This window comes from Neofelis nebulosa, chromosome X (assembly GCF_028018385.1).
Source record: "Neofelis nebulosa isolate mNeoNeb1 chromosome X, mNeoNeb1.pri, whole genome shotgun sequence".
In the NCBI taxonomy this organism is placed as follows: Eukaryota; Metazoa; Chordata; class Mammalia; order Carnivora; family Felidae; genus Neofelis; species Neofelis nebulosa.
The window spans coordinates 109,732,593-109,759,785 of NC_080800.1; the positions used below are offsets into that span (position 1 = coordinate 109,732,593).

At 41.6% G+C, this 27,193-nt stretch overlaps 1 protein-coding gene across 1 annotated transcript in view; it reads right to left on the reverse strand.

Moving 5' to 3' along the window:
- Positions 1 to 11,946: 11,946 nt before the first annotated feature.
- Positions 11,947 to 27,193, reverse strand: part of USP26 (ubiquitin specific peptidase 26) — a 53,842-nt gene continuing 38,595 nt past the window's right edge. The window contains exon 4 of the mRNA XM_058713227.1: positions 11,947 to 17,049. Coding sequence (XP_058569210.1) covers positions 14,062 to 16,821 — 2,760 coding nt within the window. The 5' untranslated portion in view covers positions 16,822 to 17,049 and the 3' untranslated portion in view covers positions 11,947 to 14,061. The remainder of the gene's footprint in view (positions 17,050 to 27,193) is intronic.

A 27,193-nucleotide genomic window follows, 5' to 3' on the forward strand; every position in this document is an offset into this window, starting at 1 on the left:
CAGCTATTGGTGGCCATGTGAAAAATGTATTGTCTGAATGTGCAGCACCTGGGTTGAAAGGAGAAACCCATTAGACCAATATGCTAAGGAAGACAAACTGAAAAATCCTCAACAATATCTGCATGAGACAGATATGTTTACATTATTGTTTAGTTGGGTTTTTCGTTACATGCAGCCAAATACACTCTTATCTGGTTCAGGAAGAGAATCAATGTCTCTCTAAGCAGAGGAGAACCCAACAGGGACATGCGTGCCTGGAAATGTTTAACAACCGGTGCTCTCAAAAGGCAAAGAGAAAAGACCTGATTTGCAGTATTTGCCAATTTCTGTGGAGTACACACACCCACCATGGCCAAGATGAAGCTACCGATGGATGTCATTAACTGTGGAGTTGGGAAGATGCACATAAACACCTCCTACCAGTACAAACCTGCTCCAGCCCACCAATGAATATGTCCTTTCTAGACTTCCCAGGAAGCCAGGCTCAATGAGATTGCTTAGAAACTGTCTATAAGCCCACAGAGAAATGGTATTGAAAGGGGCTGAGTGGCTCAGGGAAAGGGGATGAGGAGGAGGGAAATGGGAAAAGCCAAGTGGAAAACATTAATTTTGACTACTAGCTTTCTTCAGGGAATAAGAGCTTTGGAAGTCAACAACTTGGGAAGGAAATGTTTTGTGCTATTTGGTTATTGTACTTGACTCTTACATGTGTAAACATTATGAGAACCCTAAACAAAATGCAGGCACATCCGTGTTAAACCCTGGTTTAACAAGAGTCTACATGGTATTTTCACATAGGTTATCTCGTTTAATCTCCACAATCATCTAGGGATAAAGAAATTATTTTTATGTGTATTTTACAGATTAGGAAACTGAGGCACAGACATTAAATAGCCTGTTCAAGGTAAGGCAGCTTCAGAATTTACCCCTTATGGCAATAACAATCTGTAATAACTTTCCTCATGACAATCCCCAACCAATGGGGGGCAGAGTCACAGACACAGAAAAGATTTCTCTTAGTGGCGGTTGGACCCCGACTTCTGAATGGAATGGTCAGTGTGGTGGTTTCTAATTAATACAAACACAGTAGCTTGTGTGTGTGTGTGTGTGTGTGTGTGTGTGTGTGTGTGTGTGTGATGGTATGGAAATCATGTCCCTAACACAGAGAAGAACAAAACCCACAGGGATGGCATATGAAAAACATTATAGGTTCTTATACATATTCCTCAGACTTTGTCATTTTCAGGTTTCTGAATAACAGCTCAGATCCCCCGCACTTCAGCAGGGGAAAAGAAAATTAGAAGCTTCTGAAAGAGGAAAATGAACATCTTGTAGAAAAGATAATCATTTTCAAAATGGTCATAATTATTGCTAAAGGAGCGTCTCTGTTTAGCAAACTTTTCATTTCCTACTTCTATTTCTCTCTGCTAAACGCCAGGCTCTCCTTGAGAATTATTCATGTAATCCCAAATGGGGAAAAATAATTATGGCCATCAGAGTATATCTAAGTGGCCAGGATGACGAAGTGAAAAATGCCTTATACTTACCAGACTCCACAATGGTTTCAGAATCCAACCCCATCTCTTCACCACAAGACCCCAAATGCCACCAGTGAGAGGGGACAGGAGCTTTCGTAGGTAAGAATTCACCTCTACTGTGCAATGGCTATTATCTCAACACTTGAGGGGTAACCAACCTACTGAGAAAAAGGAAAGTTTCCATATCCTATAAGGGAAGGTTAAGAGGAGGGAGAGAGAGAGGTAAGAGAGGAAAAGGCAATTAGAACAAGGCAGTACCAGGAAAGGCAGTTTTGGGGACAATTCCAAATGAAGGGTGCAAATACATGCACAAGGTGAAGGCAGACATAAAGTGAGCTGTGAAAGATGGGAGGGATTATCCAAATCAAAAATGGCCTGTTATGTAATGGTGCCCATGAACCAGGCTGTTCCATACAGAGGGGCTGTGGAACAATGGGCTTGCACGTTTAAGCAAAGTGGAAACTGATCTGCCTCAAAACCATACAGAGGCTTATGGGAACTGAGAACAATTCTAGGGCCTTAGGCCCTCTGGGTAGACCCTGATAAAAGGATACCAGTCATGCACAAGAATATTCATGGCGTCCTAGAGGACCTACTGATGGCCAGAGACATCTCGGAAGCTGCTTGTTCCCACCATGCCTGTGGCCCGGTAGTGGCAATAAAAACTAAGGTATAGAAAGTATTTGTTGTATCAGGTACTTTCATTACCTCCAGCTATTCTTTCCTAATGCAAATCAGTCAACCTTCTCGTCACCAAAAAGACTGGAAATGTGAGTGGCAGGTTAGTGTAAAAATTCCCGAAGTTTTTCTTTCTTCCATAGAAACTTAAAGCCTTAGGTTTGCAGATGAGTTATCCAAATTGCCTTTCTGGATCATCCATGACTGTAGAATGAATGTATAAGTTGTTTTAAAATGTTTAAGTGGAGGGGCACCTGGGTGGCTCAGTCGGTTAAGCATCTGACTTTAGCTCAGGTCATGATGTCTAAGTTCATGAGTTCGAGCCCTGCGTCAGGCTCTGTGCTGACAGCTCGGAGCCTGGAGCCTGCTTCGGATTCTGTGTCTCCCGTTCTCTCTGCCCCTCCCCCACTCACACTCTGTCTCTCTCAAAAGACAAATAAACATTAAAATTTTTTAAATTTTTAAGTGGAGCAAGTATTCTGTGGGTAGAAAAAGGAGAGATTGAGAATTGTAGGCAGGAATCTGAAGAGACCTATTTACTTTCAAGTATTTGGAAAATATGTTGCTCAAAACATACAATTATTAAGCTCTTAATGTTACAGGTGGATACAGGGGTGGAGAGTATTTCCCTTGAGCTGTGTTGCCATGGTCACAAAACCGAAGCTCAAAAATTTACTATAGCTCAATGGTCACACAGGATTGTAATCCAAAGAAGCAGAGGCCTGATGATACTGAAGTGAGGAATCCATGCCAGTTATCAATGTATTGTCTCATAGCTGCAAATTCATCTGTCAATGCATGCTCTGAGGTAATGGACAGAATTCATTTAAACATTTGTCCTTTACAGTGAGCACAATATTGGGCTTCGCCAGTAGAGGGCGCTGGAGAGACATTACAGGAGAAAAGGGGCTCTCGGCTGTTTCTGGTAGTTGCACCGTGGGTGGGAGGTTTGGTTGTGAGGAAGTTTGGGGAAGAGGTGAATAACCAACTCTGAATAAGTGCCCAAAGTGAAGATGTCAGCTGGACAAAATGATGCAGTCTGTGGATGCCAATCAGCTTCTTTCCCCGGCCACCTGATGGCTTGCTCACCGAGCTTATGAACCAAGTTGCCGTGGTGGCAGGCATGGAGGCTGGGCATGGGCAAAACATCGTCTTCTTCTCCTGAAGGCTGACCTGGCCACAGCCACTGCTGAGTGTGTAACCTGCTGACGACGGAGATCAACTCTGAGCCCCGGATATGGCACCGTTCCTCAGCAGGCCCAGCCAGCCACCTGTTGGTGGATTGATTACATTGGACCTCTTCCACCACAGAGGGAGCAAATATGTGTCCCCACTGAAATAGGTATATATTCTGGGTCTGTGTGTGTCTTTCCTGCTGATAATGCTTCTGCCAGCACCACCATCCATGGACCCACAGAACGTCTTATCTAGAGCATCACGGCAATCCACACAGCCTTGCATCTGATCAGGGAACTCATCTCATAGAAAAGAATTGCACCAGTGGCCTCATATCCCTGAGAATAACTGGGTTTATAACATCTTCCATTACCCACCAGCAGCTGGCCTAATGGAAGGGCTGACCGAAGACTTCATCGCAGTGCCAATTGAGAGAAAAAAATCCCTTGCTAGGATGGAATTCAATCTCACAAAATGCAGTTATGCTTTAAATCACAGACCACAGTGTGGTGCCATGTCCACCGTGCCCACAAGACATGGGTCCAGGAATCCAGAGAGTGGGCAAGAGTGGGAGGGGCTTCTTTCACTATTACATGTAATAACATACTTCCTGAACTCTTGCTTTCCATTCCAGGAATTTTGAGCTCCACTGATTTGGAGATACTAGTTCCCAAGGGAGGAATGCTTTCACCTGAGGTCACACACATGTCTCCACTGAACTGGAGGTTGAGAGTGCCACCTGGACATTTTGGTCTTCTGGTGCCACTGAACACGAGAAGGGTTAGTCTACTAACTGGGGTGATTTATCCCCATTACCAAGGAGAAATCAGTTTACTGCTACACACTGGAGGCAAAGAAGACTTCGTGTCAGAAAAAAAAATTCTGGACCTAGGCAAGGAGATATTTTATTCGAGGGGATTATTGCAATAGGAGGAAGGGACTGTTGCCATAGAGAGAATCTTCCAACCATAGGATCTGCAAGTGTGTCAAAGGTCGGGTGGAAAGGGGTTTTCTTCTACAGGAAAGAATGAATAAGGCTAGAAAGAACTGGATGTGGGAGAATGGGATGTGCATGTGGCGTATAATTGTATGAGCAATCATCGAATGCCTTTCTCGGTGGTCAGGTGATTTTCGGGAGGGGTTGTTAAGGAAGCAGAGCACCTGCTCTGCATTCTGGTGCTTGCTCAGGCTGAGAATGAGTCAATGTTCAGGGACCTGTGGGGATGGGGAGAAGCTGGATTAAAATTTGGTCACGTCTAAAGTTAGCTGGTGCTATGATGTTCAGATTGATCAAAGGGAGCAAACAGTTCAGTTCAACCGATGAGACCATGAATGGGAACTTGGAAGGTCTGTGTCTGGTCTTGTCATAGGTAAACAAGGGGGTCATGCACAAGTCTTACCTAAGTCATGCCAGGAGGAGAGATTCTTCATGATAAGCCATTTCCCGAAACAAAGAAGAGTGGGGGGATTTCTTTCTTTTCTTTTCCTCCCAGCTTTACTGAGATATAATTGACATAATAACATTGTGTAAGTTTAAGGTGTGCAACGTGTTGATTTGATACAGGTACATATTACAAAATGATTACTACAGGAGCATTAGTTAACCTCTACTGTCACATAATTATCATTTCATTTCTGTGGTGAGAACAGTTTAAATCTCCTCTCTTAGCAACTTTCCAGTACATAATACAGCGTTATTAGCTGTAATCACCATGCTGTATGTTAGATCCCCAGAATTTGTTCATCTTATAATTGGAAGCTTACACACTTTGACCAATGTTTCCTCCACCCACCACCAGCCCTTGGTACCCACCACCTCTCCAAGTTTTTCTCCCTTTTCTACTTTTAAGGATCATTGTGATTATATTGGGCCTATTCAGGTAATCCGGGGTAATCTCCCATGTTAAGGTCAGATGATTTAGCAACCTTGCCATGTACTATAACATGCTCACGGGTTCTGGGAATTAGCATGTGACATCTTTGAGGGGGGCATTTATTCCACTGGCTACACTCAGGCTATCATGCCCGTTGGGAATTGGGATGAGTTTCACTCATTCAAAAAAAAGGTAAGTCTTTTGGTGGGGACACAATATTGTCATTTTTGGAATGCGAGAAGTTGTTTATCTTGACGGTTGGATGATGGGTGCATATGTGACAGTAGGGGGTTGTTCCTGCATGTTTTATGTCTGTAGTCACCTCTATCCTGGACAATACTGCCCAATTGCTAATCATTCTCCTGCTAAATGTTGTTCAGCTGGAACGGTATCATTTATTCAATGACCAGCTTCTCGGGTCCATGGTGTTGGCTCTTGTGGGGATAGACCGTGAGTGGAATTCAGCATTGCTGTGAAAGAGTAATCAGTGTAGATGACCACAATGTGTTGTTTCAAAATTTCACATGACCTCGATGCACATGTCCTCATCCGAGAACCTGTTGACATACATAATGAGACCATGATACAATCTGTAGAGGTCATTGGACATGTGGTAAGGAATGTGGTAATACAAAGAGAGAATTCCCAGTGGGGAAAGAGTGGATCTGTGCTCATTTCCTTCACATCAGTTACCTGCCATAAAGATGATGATGCCAGGGCAGGGAAGGAAGTATGTCCTAGCTGGGTAGGAAAGTACAGAGTTACATGTATATTCAACAATGGCTTTTTAGTTTGAATTAGTTTCTAAAAGATATATAGCAAAGGAAAGATTTCCCAAGACTTAGCTTACATATTTATGCTGCAGAATATTTTGTGGTTTGAGGATAAGTTGGTACAGATTCACAAACAAACCAGAGATGAAAAACATTATATTAATTTTTGAAGAATTTCGCAAAGGTATGAGTGAACTATAAAATCTCTTACCGTGTTCTCAACATGGACCTGGATGCCACCTTTATGTATTCATGTTGGATTTGTTTCACTAGGATGCCATTTTGCAACGTGTGTGTGTGGGCTGTCACTTGCTCCCCTTCCAGACATTCATGATTAAGTTCTCTTTAGCATAAGTAACAGTCTCCCTGGATACAAGAGACCAGTAATCAGTATATCCTTTCACATTAATTAAATGCAAGTGAGAAATCTACGATGCTCAGCCAGCTCATTAGTGATCACATAGCTTGGGTAAGGGTTTGGTCATTGCTCTTGATGGCCTACTTCATCTTTAGGGGATGGAGTTTTAGATTCTGCTTTAGTGAGTGCCACTGTGTGTTGTAATAGAAGAATAAAGAATTCCAAATGTTATGCCATCGCTAGACCCATCCCCTCACTTGAAATGTCCCCTTTTCCACACGTCTGAATTCTTTGCAACTTTCCATGCTCACCTCTGTTGCCATGTCTGTTCTTTACACTTTCTCTAATCAACCCAGACCACAGCAATTCCTCTTCTCTGAAATTTTATCCCTTTCCATGTCTAGTTGCTCCCTTTGGCACTGTATGGTTTGATCAGTTATATTTCCTTATATACATCATAGACTCAAAGGATTATTAGTTGACTGAGTTGATTGATTACAGTCTAGTCTAGGCTGGTAGCACTGGGAATGAATGAAGAGACAGATGATTGATTGGATATATAGTGGTTGAGGAAGAGGGCGGAGCTAGAGTTGATGCTATTATTTCAAGGTTGGAAGCCCCCATCCACCTTTTGTCTTCTACTATAGATGCACTTGATTAATGCTTGCTGAAGTTAGTTGAATTCACTTCAGCCGGAACATTTTCTCTATCTTTTGGTATTTATCCAAAGTCTCAGTAAAATGTTCTTCGTGCCATTCTTCCATGTTTGGGCGTGGCTTTCTCAGGTATCACAGGGCATGGTATCTATACAACACGTCTGCCACCAACATGCTCCCTATTCTCCACAGGTATAGCCTCTGTGGGTAAATTGTGTTCATAACCACACCCTCCTTTACTCATATCTCCTGCCCTACAACACCTCTCAATGCCCCGACTTCCTCTCTCCCTCCTCCTGTCGCTGTGTTCATTTCTTCCCTTGGCTAAAAGTTGGTAGAGAAAAGCATCTGACCCTATGAACCCTGGAGTATTTTCTCTATGCAGGGCTTTTTTCCTTTACCCATAAGAATGTCCCCGAATGATGTCTTCCTAATGGGGAATTTCAAGCACTAGCAGAACGATAACCTACAGAAGAGTAAGCTTTCTCGTTAAAAGGTAAGACAGTAAATATTTTAGGCTTTCCAGGACTTTTCACAGCTACTAGACCAGGCTACTATAGTTATAGAATATGTAAATGAATCTTTCATATGTAAATGTATATGTTAGTATTCCAATAATATTTACAAAAAAAAAAAAAAAAAAAAAAGATCGCAAGCCATAGCCCATAAACCATAGTTTGCTGAATTCTGGCTTACAGACTTATTTTTGGCATTCCTTATGTTTCTTAAATAATAGCACAAAAGCAGTGGCCATTTGCCTTTATCTATCCATCTACCTACCTACCTACCTACCTACCTACCTACTTTGCATTTCTGGGGTAGGAAACTTTGTGATGTGTGGAAAAGGCAAAGCTGTATGCATTTCCATTGAGAACCCTGGTTGTGAATGTTACAGGTGCTATCATTGCAGACAGAACTGCAGAGGCACCTTCCAGAGACCCCAGGGGTTGGTGACTCACAGAAGCAGAATTAGAGATGGGGAAATTAGGAGTGTCTGTCAGATGCAAATACTCTATTCTTGGAAATTTGCTTAATTTTATGCAGCAAGTTTTATGCTGCAAAAGTGGTTAAAACAATGATACTTTTTGCAATGATGAAACTGAAGAGACAGCTGCGTTAGAGTTTTATTAAGTGGCTTAAGGAACAATTTCCTTAGGCAGTGGGTTTTTGGTTTTTTATTTTAAGTAAACTCTATGCTCAACTGGAGGCCAGAACTTACAACCACCGAGATCAAGAGTCACAGGCTCCACTGACTGAGCCAGCCAGGCGCCCCTTGTGGTTTTTTGTTCTTAAGCCTGTCCAATTGAATTTTTATATCTAATTGTGGTTTTTTGTTCTTAAGCCTGTCCAATTGAATTTGTATTTCTAATGATCTTTTATCTTATAATGATTTAGGATTATAACACAAAATATAGTATACTTTAACAAAACTGACTTTTTTGTTCATGCTTTTCCTCAGGTACACCAAGTCTGTGGACTCACATAACACGTGTAACTTTTGGTTTTATGTATCAACTTGTGTGAGTTGTGGGCCGTAGCCCCGTTATTTAATCAAACAGCAAACTAGGTGTTGCTGTGAAGGTATCTTGGAGACATGGCTAGCATTTATGATCAATTTAAGTAAAGGAACTTACCCTTGATAATGCAGGTGGACCCCATCCAATCAGTTGAAGGCTTTAAGAGCAAATCTGTTTGCCAAAGAAGAAATTGTGCCTCAAGACTACAGCAGTTTCCAGTCTGCCAGCATGCCCTATGGATTTCAGACTCCAGACTGCAACACTGACGCCTGCCTGAGCTTCCAAGTGGCCAGCGTCCATACAGATTCAGAATTAGTAATACATTAAGTTTAAAACAGAAGTATGAAACTTTCAGATTTTTTAAAAATTGTATTTATTTTTTGAGAGAGAGAGAGTGTGAGCAGGAGAGGAGCAAGGAGAGAGGGAGACAGAGGATCCGAAGCAGGTTCTGCGCTGACAGCAGTGAGCCTGATGCGAGGCTCAAACCCACAAAACGTGAGATCATGACCTGAGCCAAAGTCAGATGCTCAACTGACTGAACCACCCAGGTGCCCCCAGATTTTTTGTTTTGAGCGGAGTACCTGGTTAACTCTTGATGCAGGTGAATCTCAGGACAGTGGCAGATTCTAGGATGAGGGGGTCAGCATCAGGTCAGGGCTGGGGCTAGAACTCCACCTTGCAGACAGGGAAGGCCTTGTCCTGCACGGACCTGGTGCTGTTGCAGCCCAGCATTGTGACACCCAGCACCTGGCGCCAGACGTTTGAGTCTCCTTGTACCACTTTTGCATTGCCACTGAATCAAAGTGGCGACCAGGGTTGCCTAGAGGTCACTGTCTCACTGTTGCTTGCCAGACACAGAAACTTTCACTGGGGGAAATAATCCACTCTGCTAGGCTACAGAAACCTACTTTGCTAAGAATTCTCTTGTGAAATATTTTTACTAAGTGGGGTCAATGTAGAGGGCAGAAATATAACCAGGTTGGTAAAGGGTGAATGTAGACACTAGAGAGTGCTCTTCTCGCCCAAGGTCCCTTGTCATTGACACATGTGAATCTGTCTGAACTGAAATCCCCCCATAAAACCATCTATCAGTTGTTATTGTTATGCACACAGCAGATGGAGCATTAAAAGAAGAGGTGCTTTCTTGATATATTAGCCTCCTCTTCCCAGAAGTTGCACCAGCAACCAGAGTATTATGGTTCTCTATTCAGCCTTCTTTGCACCAAAAAGCAACACTAAATAAAATCAAAACAGAGAATCTCACATTAAGGTCTTGGGTTTTACTGAAATGGTAGAGCTAGAGTATCTGACCACTCAGCCTCTGTATGAGTCTGCATCTAATCAAAATATAGAAACTAGTTATTTAAAGAGTTTAATATAAATAATTATTAACCTATGATAAGAGTTAACTGTAGGATGTAAGAAAAACCGCTATTGTATCCTAGGGCTGAGGGACAGTATCCAAGAAAGGGCAGATTTTGGAAAGGGACCGGATCTCCAGGGCTAGGGTTCAGATCTCGTTGATGCAATTGCGGCCCACTGCATGGTAGGTAAGTTTGCTGGTTAGCCTGAGCCAGACATGGTCCACAGTCACTGGGCAAGCAGAAAGCAATCATCCGGAGTACAGTGGAATAGTCAGGACACAGACAAGCCTCAGGCACTTCCTGGACGCAAGAGCACGCAGAGTGAGTGGGGTCCCCAGTGGTAACCCTTCCGGCACCAGTAGGGCTACAGCCAACAGCCAGGTGTGCAGTCATGCAGAAGGACTAAGGATGCTGGTGTGGCAGGAGACCTGGGGTTTGTGGATTCCTGTCAAGAGGGCTGGATGTTAGAAGGGCCATGGAGTACAAACCCGGGAAGGGCATAAGATCAAAGGGAATCAGGGCACGGGTGCAGGCCAGAGCACTAGAATTCATGGTGTCCAGGTTGAGATGGCATCGGGAAAGTCATCACCAGATCAGTTTGGAGCTTTGAGGTCATGAGGGGACCACACATTCTGGTTCTGGGGCTGGTTTAGTGCACCATCAGATACACCCAAAATCACAGCTCACATTGCTAACCCACCTCAACAACTGGCAACAGCAAGGGAGCCCCTTCCCCTTGCAATGTACCTCTCACACCCTCTACTAAAAAGCTCAACATTTTTTCAGTATCAGATGCCTTAAAGGCATTCTGTCCATTACCGCAGAGCATGTGCTGAAGGATAAATTTGGGGCTAAGAGGCAGGATGTTGATAAGTGGCACAGCCCATCCCTTTGGGTTACCCAGCTTCCATATGCACCCCTTTACATACATTTGACCTCTTATAGCAGCAAAACACTGGCATTTCCACCTTCTAGAGATACCAGTCCTCCTATATGTTTTCACTGTTCTCCCAAATTAGACGACTCAGAGCCCCCAAGTCATCGGTACCCATCATGGGCTTCATTCATTATTCCTCAAAGTCAGGCACCCATCGAATATTCTATTACCTAAACTGTAAAGTTTATCTCCAGTAACTTGGGCATAAAATAGATGAAGCAAGATAAAGAAAAAGGGAATGGTGAGTAGAGACAAATAGACACATACATATAATAAAGAAAATGTGCAAAGCCACCGTAGCCCTTGTTTATGTAATTGGTCTCAAGGTGTTAGTTCCTCAGTTACCAAGTTTCCCTCGGCCTCAGCCAAAACCTTAGGTGCTTTGGGTTCTTTACCTGGTGGAGTGACCAAAAGCATTTCCCAAGTGTTTGAGTCCTAAATCAGTCTGCTTCTTTTGTTGCTGTGACAAAATAGTTTTCCACTAACTTTACTATTAGTAGGAAGAGTAAAGGTCCCACAAAGATGTTCATATCCTGACTCCTGGAACCGGTCAATCTATTATTACAAAACAAGTGGAAATTAAGGTTGCTAATCAGCCGACCTTAAGGTAGGGGATTGTCCTCGATTATCTGGTCGTGCCTAGTCTCACCATAACTCTTAAAAGTGGAAGAGGAAGGCAGTGGAGGGAAGAGTCAGAGATGGCAGTATGGGGATTCAGCCTCACATCGCTGGCACATCACTGGCTGAAGCCATGAGTCAAAGAATGTGGGGAAGCCCCCAGCAGCTGGGAAAGACGAGGAAACAGACTGTCCCTTCAGAGCATCCAGAAGGACTGTAGCCCTGTCAGCATCTTGATTTGAGCCCAGTGATACCCATCTTGGGCTCCTGACCTCCAGAACCGTAAGATAATAAGGTCGTGTTGTTGTACGCCATTAGGTTTGTGGTAATTTGTTCCAGGAGCAATAGAAAACTAATACACTGTCAAAGAAAGTTTTTGTATCCATTGATTACTTAGAAATCTGATGTGTAAATTAGAGAGTTAATTAAAATCCATTAATAAATAACAGCCACTGAGTCACTTAAGAATTATTTTAATCTTTTATTTAAATAACAGTGTAACACACAGATGGTATGCAGCTGCTCACTGTGCACCTCAAATTTTTCCTCACAGGGCAATGAAGGGTTCCACCCAAGCCATCTGTCTAGGAGGACAGACCCTCCCCATCCTGGATATCCCAACCATCTTCTTCCCCTTTTAGTTTACCCTGCATTTTGGAAGTGCTCCATGCTGAAGAGCAGCATATTCAGGATTATAATACTCTATACTCCACACCAGACATTTCTAGATCTCAAAGCTACTGGCATCTTCATTCTCCTTTCAAAACAAATTAACTTTTCTCTCACTCCTACCAAAACTCCTGCTTCGATGCCTATGTAACTGAGCTCACACTTAACTATTCTAGAGAGGTCAAAAGCCTGGAATTGTGAGACCAAACTGTCCCTCCCCTCCTCTAAAGGTAACTCCAGCCTTATCCTTCAACCACCACAGCTGCTGAAGTACTTACTACACAACTTGAATAAACAAACTGCCTCCATCTACCTTGCAATCTCCAAGTCTCATTCAGACCTCCTTCTAGATGCACTGTGCTGTGAGCAATAGAATTCCCCAACTTTCGAATCTGGTTTTCCCCTTAAAGGGCATTTTCTAACTTCCCCACACCACTACACTCCAACTCACCTCTTTAAAGGCCTCTGGGATTTAAAGTACCAACAAGCTGTTGGATTAATATAGCCACACCGAGCCCATCCCCTAGAAACAAGGAGGGACACCCATGTTGGTAAAGGTGGAACCAAAAATTCAGTCCCTTCATGTGATGTCAGAAAGCCTTTTAGTGTAATTTGTTCCTAACAAAGGTACAAGGTGTTACTGTACCTGCCTCAAAGGCACCTCAAATAGTTTTAAGTTTTATAACGTTATACAAAATCAGTGACAAGTAACACTTTCAAATCCTATAGGTCCACTCTAAAGTGTGCATTGTGTGTTTATTCCTTGAAGGAATAAGGTCACCATTGCTATAAGATATGGAGGAATAAAAGAAATCTGGAATTAGTCTTATAATATTGAATGCAGAGGATTGTTCAAGGCTTCAGATAAAGTTCTGGCAAATCAATGTTCCTTTGAGGCAAATCAAGCGCCTCTTGGAGAAGACTAAAATGACACCAAGAACAGCTGGCTAGCAAATAGGAAAAGTGGGTCAATTTCTTGAGGGCAAAAAAATTCTCCATCCTTAAGCTTGAGAGTATATAACCCTTTTGATACTGAGCAAAAGGAGGAGTCTAGCAAACAATTTGGAGACTTGACCTGGTGTTATAGTCTCATTTGCATATGCCCAAGATGATTCATAAATTACCAGATTCATTTACTATTTATTGACAGGACCATAGTAACTATTTTTTTTTATTGCCAAAACCTCAGCAATTGTTTTTTTTGTTTTGTTTTGTGTTTTTTTTTGTGTGTTTTTTTGTTTTGTTTTGTTTTTGGTCAGGACTCCAGAAACTTTTTTTTTTTAAGTCACATCACTGAGTATGATCGGCAGAAGAGTGATTTCTCTGTGTGTGTTTTTTGTTTTTAGTAAGTTTCTGAAGGAATGGCATATGTGAATATAAGAAACAAAAACTGTAATCAAACTCCTTTAGAAATGTAACTAAATATACAACAGCAAAGTCCACCAAGATACCTAACACACTACTGTAGTCCTCTAAATTTCTCAAGCATCTGATGGAATCTCCATCAAATTGCTGTTCCCTACCCCCAACAACCCTGACACCCCCCATCAGACTTGCTGAATTAGCATTTATGTGGTGGGACCCAAGAATTTGCATTTCTCAAAAGTTTCTCCATGATCCTGATGCTGCTGATTTAAAGACTGCACTTAAAATCCACTGCACCAGAATATGGAGAACACAATTCTAGTCTAATAGAAAGGAATACTTATCAGCTGAACTGTGGGATTGACCTATCTGTATTAGGGTTAGAATAGAGATTTTCCCCAAGTGTTTCTGCTTAAATTCTGACCCTGGATGCCATCTGCCTCTTCATCTTTGGCTAGAGTGGAGTTTTCCTTCCATAGAGGAAGTGGTAACCAATGAGGTAGTCAGGCAGATGTGTGCAACCAGGAGCCTGTTCCACTTACTTCTCCCGAGGGGTCTTCCCTGCCTTTATGTTACGAGACTGGAAGTTCTCTTTCCTTTTCAACAGCTCTTCAAAAATATCATTGTGCATGTAAAAGAAGATGTACCCGGTGCAAAGCCTAGCCTCCTGCATGAGATCTTCTTCGATACTCAATACATGTAGATCATTGTAAGTGAACCACACTTGCCTCTCAAAGTCATAGGCATCGCTGATATAATGGCCTGAATTTGGGGTCTTCCCAAGATGGCTGACAACACCAATGAGCCGATAGGAATCGAGATCACTCATCTTACCACTTCTTTTTGGTTTTGTGGCTTCAGTTTCTGACTTCTCCTTATTTAAACATTCTTTTTTTCCAGGGTTTTTATTGGAACCCAATGCCCCTAGGGAATTTGCTTTGGCCTCCTGGAGACGTAATTCTGCAGGTTTTCTGAGGTTCTTTGCATACCAGTGGGTACGTGTCTTCAAGAGGGTTCCAAGCAGTGCCTGCTGCAGGGCTTGTTCATAGATTTTCATCCATTCATCCTGCTGGGTCTGTTTAGTCAGTTTTTGGAATTCTTTTGGAATTCCTTTTTTTTCACGTTTATAAGTATCTTTAATAGTCTCAGTGCCACTCTTGAAATCTACAAGCGTATTAGTTGTCTCATATTTCTTTTGTTTTAGATTTTCAAACATTTCTTGAAGATAAACTTCGGCAAGACACCTGTCTGGACCACTGGTGGGTTTACCTTCATCTTTCTGGATCTGAGAAAGGGACGTTGCTTCAAGATCCGTCATCAAGCCAGCAGCTAATAGGTCTTTTTCAGTGACTGCTCCATTTCCTAAGTTTACTAATTCAGACTCAGTTATATTCAGTTTAGGACATTTTCCCAGGTCTTCTTTCTGTTCTCCATTTGATCCTTCACAGATAATCTGGCTTTTTTGTGGTTCAGACTCTTTGTCTGGTCCAATGTGTGGAATCAGAGAATCATTGGATGCCGAGGTTGGCTTTGTTGAAGGTGTTGATAGAAAGAAGTTTCCAAATTTTATGCTGTGAAAGACTTTTAGGATTTGGAAATCCCTAGTAAGCACATTCTTGCTCATAGGAGGAGGTGGCTTGGTAGTTTCATTGCAATGAGATGATATATCTAAATGTGTGGAAATAACGACTTCCTGGTCATCCTTCCTTAGCGACCAAAACTCGTCAAAGGTATAACGTTTCAGATGAACAATAAGAACCCTGGGTAGCCTACTAAATTTGTGCACTGCAACAGAACTCTTATGCTTACATTTCCCACATTTATACTCAAGCTCTTCCGCTCCGAAGAAGAGATCAAAAGCAGACTGAATAGACAAAGGAAGTGATTTCGTTCCTTGTGGAAGGTTGATGGAGAGATAATTATTCACTTCGGTCTTGAGAACAACATGACCACAGGCTTGACAAGTAATAGAGCGCAGCAACTCAAACTCAAAATTACTGATGACAGGACAAATGAGCACTTCAGTGGCAGCACTTCCAGGAAAGATCTGTTGAGCTGGATTCTCCTCTTCAGATTCAATTTTAGCCTTCCATATGGTGTTTAATTTCCCCATGCTCTCTTTCATCTGATCTAAACAGTGACCTAAAAACTCATGAGCATCATTTTGTACGTTGTCAGAGAAAATCTCTGCAACTGATGATATGGTTTTTTTAAGGTTCACAAGTAACCTCTCCTTGATTTTTATGTTATAAATATCTTTCAAAACAAACAGCTGTGCTAAACATATGCTAAGAGCATCAAGGGGAATTTTACCCCATGGGGAATCCTTACTGAATAAATCATCAGCAAATGACGGAATCGAAAATAAGGACTGTAAAACTGCGTTCATGTAACAGGTGTTTCCCAAATTGGGGAGGCCTTGCAAGAGTTTCTCTGGGTACAAGTCAAGGGTCATCTTGAGTCTGTCCCACTCTGGCTTATCTGCACTATACTTTGCTTCCAACAGAAATGCCGAATATATTTTCTCACAAAGCACCTGAAGAACACTAACACCCTGAAGGTAAAGGTTTCCAGTAGAATCGGTCTTGAATAAGTGTTCAAATGCTAATTTCTTCTTATTTTTTAACCTCAATTTTTTCTTCCTATTGTGGCTTACATACCTCAAGGAATTTGTCTTGGATTTCTTATCTCTTACAGAGCTATTCTTCTGCAGGAATTTCCCACCCATCCCTGAACCAGATGATAACGTTCTTTTTTCCTTCTCCTGTCCATTTTCTGGTAAATCATTGCAAGTAAGTGTTGATGACTTTGATGCACACAAAGGCTTCTGCTGAAGGTCAGCTGTTCCATGTCCTTCTCCTGTCTCTAAAGATCCACTACTTGACTTATTACATATTTCGTGAGATGAACTTTTGTTGATTTCCTTCTGTGTTGTTGTGCTGGCAAAGATCCCTTCATCCTTAACAGGTTTCATGGATGGTTGATTATTTTGATGGAATCCATCCAAGAACACCTTCAACTCTTCAGCATCTGCAGAAGATAATCCTTCAATAAACAAGAAGCTATTATTTTGGAAAGTTAAATGCAGGTGATTTTGTTTTCCTCCATAGGATCTAACTACCACATTTTTAATATTATTAGTTAGTTGAAAAGTTGTATATTCTCCAGTGCTGAAATAGACCAGCAGTCTAATATTCTTCTTTCTTTCCACTTTTCCAATGTATGCTTCTTTGGGCTTAGACATCCCCATATTCTTGCTCCATATATGGACAAAACCGTGTGCCATTAGAGTAGCCATACTTTACAGATAAAATACAGGTATCTTTAATTATTGACAATCTTGAAGTTCCAATTTGTTTTGCAAGCTCACTTCCGAAGACAACACCAAAGCAATGATTCTTTAGTTCTCTATAAGGATGGCCCTATTTCTAGTGTTGGTTTTATACTAGAGCCTCTTCAGGTTCTGGATGTCCAGCTATTTATTTACCATGAGGGAAGAATCTTGATTTCCACGGCAAGGCAGTTACTGGAAAAAAAAATCAAGAAAAATCATTTAAGCTATCAGAGAAAATGCTTGGATAGAACTCAAATTCTACTCCCATACGCTAAATCTTTACACTACAATACTAGATTCCATTCTGATTAATTTCCCCACTTAAACTGAAATCATTAAACACTTGGAAGACTTTCAGTAAATAGCTGAAGAGCATAATGAACAGTGTCTCAAGTGTATGCATATAATGTGCTAATCCTCCTGTCATAGAATGACCCCACAGGGCAACCATAATAAGTGAATAAGAGAGTGGAGGCACTAGGCGGCCTTCAAACCAATAATAGATGAATAGCTCTTAATGTCCAGAAATCTAGAGGACTTCATACACAGGCCACTAAATGTAAGTCAATCTACCTCTTTCCAAATCCAGTTATGCTCCTTTCTTTCACATGGCATAATGTGAAGTCCACACATTATATCCCATGTGGGAGGGTCTAACCTATCACTGCTTAAAGCAAATATGTCCAGCCCCAACAAGCCAAGATGACCTGGTATACTCTAAGCAGTCCTGATTCTTCTGGTAAGTGTGGGGTAATTGAAAATTCAAAGCCATGCTGAACAAGAACATAAAAAATTCATTACAATTTTGGAAGGTGGTTAAAACAATGACTGAGACCAAGTTCAAGACTGTGTTTACTATGCTTTACTATTGAACAAACAAATGCAGGTAGTATAAACAATTTCCAAGAAACAGGATACGATGAATGGAAAGTTTCCCATTGGCTCCCCATTGGCTCCAGTGTTGGTTTCACTGTTATTTTGGACGTATGCCTCAAGTTTCAAGGTTGGTATAATCCATACAGAGTGAAGAATGCCCCAGGCTAAAAAAGTTAAGAAACCAATAGTCTGGTGCCCTTTTGGCCATTATACCAAGGGTAAAACCAAGTCAGCATTAAGGGTCTGTTATTAACACACATAAATTTCTTACTAAGTCCCAATTAACATTTTTTACTTCTATTTCTTAATGCGTCATCATATGGCCTAGAGAAAAAGTGGTAATGCTCAACATGGGTGAATTATGCACTAAACAACACCATCTTCTGCGTCATTAGTCCTGTTTTCCTCATACCTGCAATTTTGTTCATATTCCCTGTCTAAAGTGGAATCACCAGTAGATTCTCTAGGTCAGCTGCGCTGAGGAGAACTGTCATGAGACCCTGCAGTATAACTGGGTCGCCAATACAGGCAATGGAAAAATCACATGCAACAACTTCTAGTAGGCTTTCGGTCTTATATGCTCTTTTCCACAAAATACTATCTGAACACCTTTAGGACTTATCTAGCCATCCATGGACAGATACAAGGCATTTTCATCCAGGGTTAAATACAGGACCTGGACAAGTGATTGTGAGATCTGTTTGTGTTCCAGACTACATGGAAATTAAGACTGTAAAGTAACCATTTTTATAATCACCGTCTAACACTGTCCTTCTGATTGGCTAGAATTGCTTCCACACTCTCCTCCAATTAATCACCTCTTGCAACTGACATGAAATGCCTGCCATGCATTTCACACAAGCTAAATTGGTTTAATTTTTGAAATAATCCCATTTCTCTACTCCCCAGGTGCCTTGCCTACTAAACCACAAATGAGATAGGTATTTCAACAAATTAAGTGTACCAAGTTTACCTGACTCAGGTCATTTTTGGCTTGAGAACTTCACAGCCATCCATTTTGAACTTCAGTCCAAGAACTCCCCAAACAAGTTCTGAGGTTTTGCAAACACATCACTCATGAAAGCATCTTAGCTCCTTTTAATTAGCTTCACAAAGTTATAAATCTATAACCCCAATTCTTTACATATTAACACTTCTAAGCACATACTGTCTGCTTTGCAACAAGCCAAATATCCCTGGAGATTCTGCTCAGTACTCTGTAGGGTCCCTAACATCACCCTAGCAGAAGGTAAGTAAAAGGCGGCAGTCGGACAGCAAATCACTGATGTAAGGAAAGAGACGTTCCCATTGGGTTGTGAGGAACAACACCAGGACGGTGCACAAAGATCTCCACAACCTCCATGGAAGAAGCTACAGTAGAACCGAAAACTTAACCTACCACCAAGTGCTCTAAAATAAGACAGGAAAATGCCAATTAAAAAAGCCCCACTATGGATAATTCTGCTGGTCATCCTGTATCAACTACAAACGGTCAAAAAATACAGCCAAATGTCCCAGCTTTCCAAAAATGTCTCGAACATCCTATGTAAACATTCACTAAGCTTATGAGCTTGTGTTCAAGGCAAGGACAAATTCTTGAGTACTAAGTGAAGAAACCATTCCCCCAAACCCTAAATGTTCTAAGATGGCATTAAAATGGACTTCAGATATAGTGCAGCTAACAACCAAGACATCATCTGTTGGTAATGAACACTGCTCTCTAAAACTGAATGGATCCTCCTAATCAGTATATGCCCACTGGTATTGACCACAGCATAAAATATGCTAAAAAAAATACAAGGTTTAGTGATTCTCCTGACAAATATTTTCCATTAGGCCAAGTGGAGACCTTAGGTTATGAGGTATCAGAGATCAGTGTGCTTTTCCTCCCACCCCCACCTGCTTCTTCCATGCTTAGCCCTCCACAATACACACTAGTGACTCCAAAGAAGTTCTATTAGTAACTAGCATTCGACTAACACCACAATCAACACTCTACAGTATTGGGCTCACTGACAAAAGTTAAGTCTAAAAATTTCCTGCCCATTGTATGTAGGCTAGAGAGGTTCCTACAGCTAGCTTTGACCACGGGGTCCACATAATGTGAGCTAGGTCCCTGTAACTCGAAACCAGTGAGGAAGGATCAGATGTACTTAATCACTCAAAATTAAAAATTTCTGAATAACTCTATAGGAAACCAATCCAAATTAATGAATAGGTTAGGTTAGCACTTAGCACTACAGATATTTGCATCAGAAAGCATGTGTCCAAAATTAATGGGAAGCTATGTTTTCTCCTACATAGTTAAATACTCTTCCTGAATCTTATCGATGTTATTTACTTGCTCAGTATACACTGTTGTTATGGATAATACTAAAGGAAACTTTTGCTTGGTCCCTATCCAAATTATCAAAAACTCAAAATTGGTGGAGCATAAGTTAATGAGATTCTTGTTTTATCAATTCTTTATCTATCAACCTCTGTTCAGTGGAGATTGCACCTATCCATACACAAAAGTGCATACGCATCCAAGTGAGAGAATGATCGTATTTATCACAGTGGAAATGGGACCATAAAAACATTCAAGCACAGCAGCAGACTCAAGTTGTCTGGATTATTTATAGTTCACTATCCTACTGTAGATGCTAAGTAAGAGTTTAAACTATCTCCTCTCCACAAAAAGAAAGAAAGAAAGAAAGAAAGAAAGAAAGAAAGAAAGAAAGAAAGACAAAGTTTTCATTGTTCCTAGTTCAACCACTTGAGAGAACCTACAATCCCAGAACGACTTCCAGGCTGCATTCAAAAGTTTTGCAATCCCAGCTGATCTGTATTTATCAAAAACTGTTGTCTGTTCTAAGGGTAGCTGAGATAATATAAAACCCTGATGGCATTTCAACCCTCTGACTTCAAGAGCACAGTTAAGAGACATGTATTTCCAAACTGGTGTGTCCCTGCATCATTCCTTCTTCCTAGTTCAACGTGCTTATGTTTCATTCCAGGAGACTAAAGGAGACTTCGTTGAGCCCCCTGAGCATGGAAAGTAAAGATTAGGAGCCATCTTGCTGACATGCAGCTAAAGAGTCTAACCACCACTCATTTTCCTGGCTAGCACATCTTAAGTTTCAATCCTTTTCTTGATTCTGCCTTGTCAGTCAAAGGCTTTTAGGGCTTCTTTGATTGCTTATTTTTAGAAGATTTTCACTAAAATGTATCCATTTTCTAAGACTCTACTGAAGAGCACTATGTGACTATTCTTTTTTTTTTTTTCTCAACGTTTTTTATTTATTTTTGGGACAGAGAGAGACATAGCATGAACGGGGGAGGGGCAGAGAGAGAGGGAGACACAGAATCGGAAACAGGCTCCAGGCTCTGAGCCATCAGCCCAGAGCCTGACGCGGGGCTCGAACTCACGGACTGCGAGATCGTGACCTGGCTGAAGTCGGACGCTTAACCGACTGCGCCACCCAGGCGCCCCGCTATGTGACTATTCTATGTGGACTAAACTAGGCTTCAGCAGTATTGATACTCCAACACCATTCAAAAGTTATGAAGCCGAAGTGTTTTTCTCTTGTTTTATCCACAAACTCAGTCCATTCAACTTGTTTGGTCACCTACTAGCACAACACACCAGACTAGCTGATCTCAAAGCACAGATAGAAAATTCATAAAGCTGCTCTGTTCTGGTCAGATTTGGAGGCATGACCTATGGTGTCAAGAAGTTGACCATAAGGTTAAAAAACTCCTGGTACAAACGTGTGCTTCCTTGTTAATTCACTAATTCACTTTACATTGATCTTCTTGGTCACTGAGTATTTGCTGAGCATCTGCTCTACACTGCAGATTGTGATTTACTGAGTGTGTTCCCAGTGCTGTGTATTGTGGCCAGTGCTCTCAGGGACACAAAGGATGTGAGTATTCACTGTACCTAAGCAATATGGACTGTAAATGTCATCATTGTGTAAACATCACAGTTGAAAAGGGCCTTGCTTCCAATGGGGAAAAGGACCTGGGAAAATATCCTTCCACTGCCATTTTCTAGAGCTTGACACAAAGTCAGGGTGGGAGCATTGTTTAGTAAAAGAGAGGATCTTCTGGAGTGAGATTTCCCAAGCCCCGCCTCAAAGAAATTGGCCCTTGGGAAAAATGCCTGCAAGTCCAAGGAACCCAGAAGCCCAGTTAATAATTTTGTATTAAGAAAACTTTATGAGGACTTGTGAGGCTTTTGGAGTATTTATTCTCTATATCATGTATTTGTATTTACTACCATTCATACTTTCATTATTTCAAGAGCAAGAAACACTTGAAAGCCAATGAGAACGCACCCTTCAAATATGAATACGCATTTCTCATTCCCAAGGCATTCATTACAAACGGAGAAAATTTGGAGGTATTACAACCTGGAGGCAGAAGAATAAACCCTAGAAGGCCCTTTGGGCTCATGACTGCAAGAAAGTTACATCTCTATTGTCAGATCTTTTCCACCGACATCTTATTATATACTTGTGACCATCTATATAAACTCAAGTATGTGTTTATTTCACTGAATAGGTGGAGGTCAAGGTGCAGACGGTGGTTTGGCACAGGTGGTAAGTTTTAAATAGCACTGCATTTCACAACTTCTTACATCTGAAAACATGTGGAGTGAAAGAACAAAGCCATACCTAGCACATGGTGAGAAATCCTGCTCAGTTACCCTAGCAAGCCTCACTGGAAAGAAATGAAGGACCCATGAGGTAGTGTGCTAGTCTCTGTGTGCAGTAAATAGAAAAGACAGAGCCAGATAATTACCATGGAGGTTTCCAATAATTTCTGGGTATCTCTGATAATCCCAAGCAAGAGCTCTAAAAAGCCAAACAACTTCAACTCACATTTATTTTAAACTCAACATAGCTTAGTGACCTTGGATAAGCCAATTCCACTATCAGGTCCCATTCAACTAACTGGAAAGTGATCATCTAAGATTCCTTTGAGGACTCCATTCTATGAGACTATGATTCTAAGTAGGATATACTTAATCATCACATTGGATTTCCCAAAAATGATGTGCATCAAATCTGGGCTTGGAAACTACGGTCACCATACAAAAAATACTGTATGGGGAGTAGGTGAATATGTTGGTTTTGGCAAATGGGAAGAGGGGATTCTCAAAACCCAACTGGCATTCATCCATCCATTCAATCCTTAAATATGTATGGCATACTAGCAAGCACTATGTTAAGCTCTAGGTATGGAAGAATGAAAAGGAGGAAAATACCCATGGTCTCATAAAAGACTTCCTCTAGCAGGAAGACAGAAAATGTGCACACCAGAAATACATACTCTAGCAGATGGTTGTAACTGGTAAAGAAAACATAAAGTTAGGGGGACCAGGGTGTGCCAGTGGTGATAGGGATGTGCTTACTGCCTTCTATAGAGTGGCCTGGGAAGGCCTGACTAAAGACGATGACATTATGTAGCAGGGTCTTGAAGGAATTGAGCGAGCAGACAGATAGATGCAGGATGCTCCAGGCAGGAGGAAGAGTAAGTTAAAAGGCCCTCACGTGGGAGTGTCCTTGGCATGTTAGAAACAGAGAGCAGACCAGTGTGGTTGGAGAACAGTTAAGAGATTTGAAGAGAAAGAAGGTGTGCAAGTTTTGTAAAAGAGCAGGAGAGCAAATGGACCAGAACCCTTGCAAAAGCAGCACAAAGGGCCAAATTATGGCTAGTGGTCACAAATTTACACTGAGGCCGATCAGCAGATTTGTGGTTTTCTCCGGCTCTATTTAGCAGCCCAGCTGCCATGGTGCAGATGCGTAATAGGCAGAACCTTATATTTAACTTTCCTTGCGATTCTGCCATTCATAAATAACCACGTAAAAGAAGTAAGGGAGCCAAAGGTGTAGAGAAGGGAGTAATTACAAATATGGCCCAGAGAGCGTAAATAGAGACAGAAAACAGAAGAATAGAAAGGCCTAATAGCATGAAATATTGCAGGGTGGGGCAAATGCATTAGGGGGCCAGGAGTTCAGCTCTCATTTCAGTAGCTGTAATCCTGCCCCCTGCTTCTAAGCAGCTGTCAACTGCTTGTAGACTTCCTTCTTCTATTCTCCTCCTGCCTTCCTTTCTGTTCTGTTTATTCCCAACCTGGCCCCAAAGTGGGAAGTAACTAATGGGTAAGTGGGGGGAGCTGCGTGTTAGGGGTATGTGGACAGGGTTAGAGGCATGCACAATCAGACTGGGGGGGGGTAGGGGGAAGGGCACCCATCCCCTCTCTTTTTCACTCTCCCAAGTCTGGGTTAAAGGTCAACACATCAAGAGGCGTGTTGCCTCTAAAGAGTTAGCAATTAAATCCTGTCATTATGTTTGGTCCCAGCTTCAGTGCGCATGGCTTTTCGAAATGATTGGATCAGGGCAGACTCTGCTTCTTTCTCTCGTTTAAAGGTGCATTTCTGCACTCAGCCAATGTCCGAGTCATTGTAAAGCAGAGAAATGCCATTATTTTGCCTCTTGACATATACTGCACATAAATCTCTCCATAGGAGGCCCTGACCAAAATGGGAAGAATTCTCCAGACTAACAAATTGTTCCCATGAACTATTTAGGCTTTGAACCTTTTCTGAGAGACAGCTCTGGCAGAGCATATTTTTTTGTTTGTTTTCCATTCTTTTAGAATGATTATGTCAGTGCTATTAATAAGACATAGTTGATTAGGAAAACAGAATGCAGATTATTTTCCATAAGTTAAATATGATTTCATCAAGAAAGTGTGGTCTCTCATGAGAAAGTGCATGCTTGTTACATTGAAATTATGATAAATGAGGCTTTCTGGAAATTAATTCCTTTTCTCCTACTGCAACCCTCCTAGTGTTTTGTATCCTTTCTGCGAAGTACTGCATTCACTTGATTATTCACTTATTAGCCAAAATATTTGTTGATACCTAGTCAACTATGGCCAAGATCCAAAGATGAAGCAATAAAATATCCTTGACTTCAGATCCATTGGGAGACAAATATATAAAAAATGGCAGCACAAGGGGAAGCGTATTAAGTAAGATAAGAAGAGTCAGTGTTACCGAAGGGTCCTTGTGTTTTCTGCCACCTCAGAGGCTTGTAGCATTTTCTCTCTGCCTGGAATTCCCTCATAATTGTCTTGCCTTTTTGTCTCAGTTCTACCCTTCCTTTTAAGACCCTGTCTGAGTCTCACTTCGTTCAGAAGATTTCCAGGCCTGATTTTTTCCTACCTCAGAATTCACAAAGCGTTCACTCTTTGTTAAGACTCATCACTTAGCCTGTGCTACCTTGTGCTGCTGCTTCTGTGACCTGATCACAAAGTTAACAGGCAGCAGGGAACAGTGAGTTTGTTCTCAATCTGTGTGCAGTGAAACTTTCCTTTGCCAAGGGGACTCATAAAGTTGGACAAGTAGGAGTCCTTTAAGGATTGGGCCCCCAAAATTCTAACTTTCCTCAAGACAACAGTGTCCAAAGTTTTAAACTAAGGACTGACTGTGCAAGAAGGGGTGAAATGAAATTAGATGGAACTGTTACCTGAACAGCAAGTTGACCTGGACATGAAGAGCAGGTTAAGGCAGACAGGATACTGCACAGGTAAAGACTACTATCTATCTATCTATCTATCTATCACGTTTAAAATACATACACACAGGGGCACCTGTTGGCTCAGTTGGTGGAGTATGTGACTCTTGATCTCAGGGTCGTGAATCTGAGCCCCACATTGGACACAGAGATTACTTTTTAAAAAAGGGGGAAAAAAGAATAAAAAAATAAAATGCATACACACGTTAAGGAGTGCACTTGTTGTGATGAGCACCAGGTGATGTATGGAAGTGGTGAATCACTATATCGTACAGCTGAAACTCATATTACACTGTATGTTAACTAACTGGAATTTAAATAAAAATTTAAGATAAAAATAAAATGCACACACACATTTTAATGAAGCAATTCTATTAAAGTTTTGTCCTATAGATATAACTGCAAAACTGTGGAAACCTTTTTAACAATCAGGACCTTTTACTTATATAATTTTAAAAACAATCTATAAGGGGCACCTGGTTGACTCAGTCGGTAAGCATCCAACTTGGGCTCAGGTCATGATCTCGCATTTCACAGGCTCAAGCCCCACATAGGGCTCTGTGCTGACAGCTCAGAGCCTGGAGCCTGCTTCGGATTCTGGGTCTCCCTCGCTCTCTGCCCCTACCCCACTTGCTTGCTCTCTCTGTCTCTCAAAAATAAACATTAAAAAAAGTTTTAAAAACAATCTATAAAATGAAACCTTTTCTTCTTGTCTTGCTATATTGGCAAAGGTGCAAAATCAGTACCAAGAACCACATTATACAAGAATTGCTATGCATGTGAAGAATTTCAATAATCATCAAAGCTAATTTGAACTAAGGAAATGCATTAATAGGGAGCACTGTGGCATTTCCCCCTACCCTTGCATCCGAGTCAAGTTTGTGGTGGGGCCTAAGACTGGGGAGTTGTTTCCAACAGAGACATGTGATTGCATCTCACACCCTTGGCTGCATTCTTACTGAGAAACCAAAATGTTAAAGTCCAGGCTCACATATGAGGGTGTGAGACACCTGGGAAAACTTGGCATGTTTCCCCTGGAGGTGGTGGGGGCCAAAGAAACCGGTGCCTGACTCAAACTGAAAGCACATGACACAGGATGAAGTGGCCCCCATGACAGGGCAAGAGGAGGCAACAGTGGAATCAAGTTCTACTCCCTCTATTTGGAGAGGAAATGGTACAAGATTTGATGTACTAAGTGGAATACAACAACACTACAACCTCATGAGGAAAATTATCCCAAAGGAAGTGTTTGTCAGAAAAATGTGACCCTGCAAGAAAGAGGCTACTGGATACACTGTAGGAGGGTAGGAAATAAGGGAGAATCACAAAAAGATTAGCTCTATCCCCTGGTACTTTCCTGTATAGTAATGTTACCATCCCCCCAAAAGCTTTGAGGAGACACTTCTAAAACTAATGAAGAGGCTTCTGCTGCTGTGGCTTCATCAGAGGTGTTTCTGGCCTCACACGACACAAGGGGGAGCTACAGCATTTTCCATTCCAAGGTAAGGAGGACAGTGATTCTAAGCATCTTCAGCTCACTTAAGGATACATGTGACACAATAAAGCCTAGAAAGAGCTGTGAGGGAATTTGACACAGCCACTTATGCAGGAAAAATGAACTTGAAAATGCATTAAATGCCATAAGTGCTGGAATGAAAATCCCTCACAATGCCTTCAAAACACAATCTGTCTTATCTGGAAGATTAGTTCCCTCAACAGGAGAAATACAAAGTGGACTGAATTCGTTCCTTATTTTTTTTAACTTATTCTGATATATCCTTAAGAGTGGATTCCCAAAACCCAAGTCATACCTCTAACCCCTAAAAAAGTGATTCTCCTTCATCCCCCTACTTAAGTTCTTCCTCATTCTGTATACCAGAATTGTTTC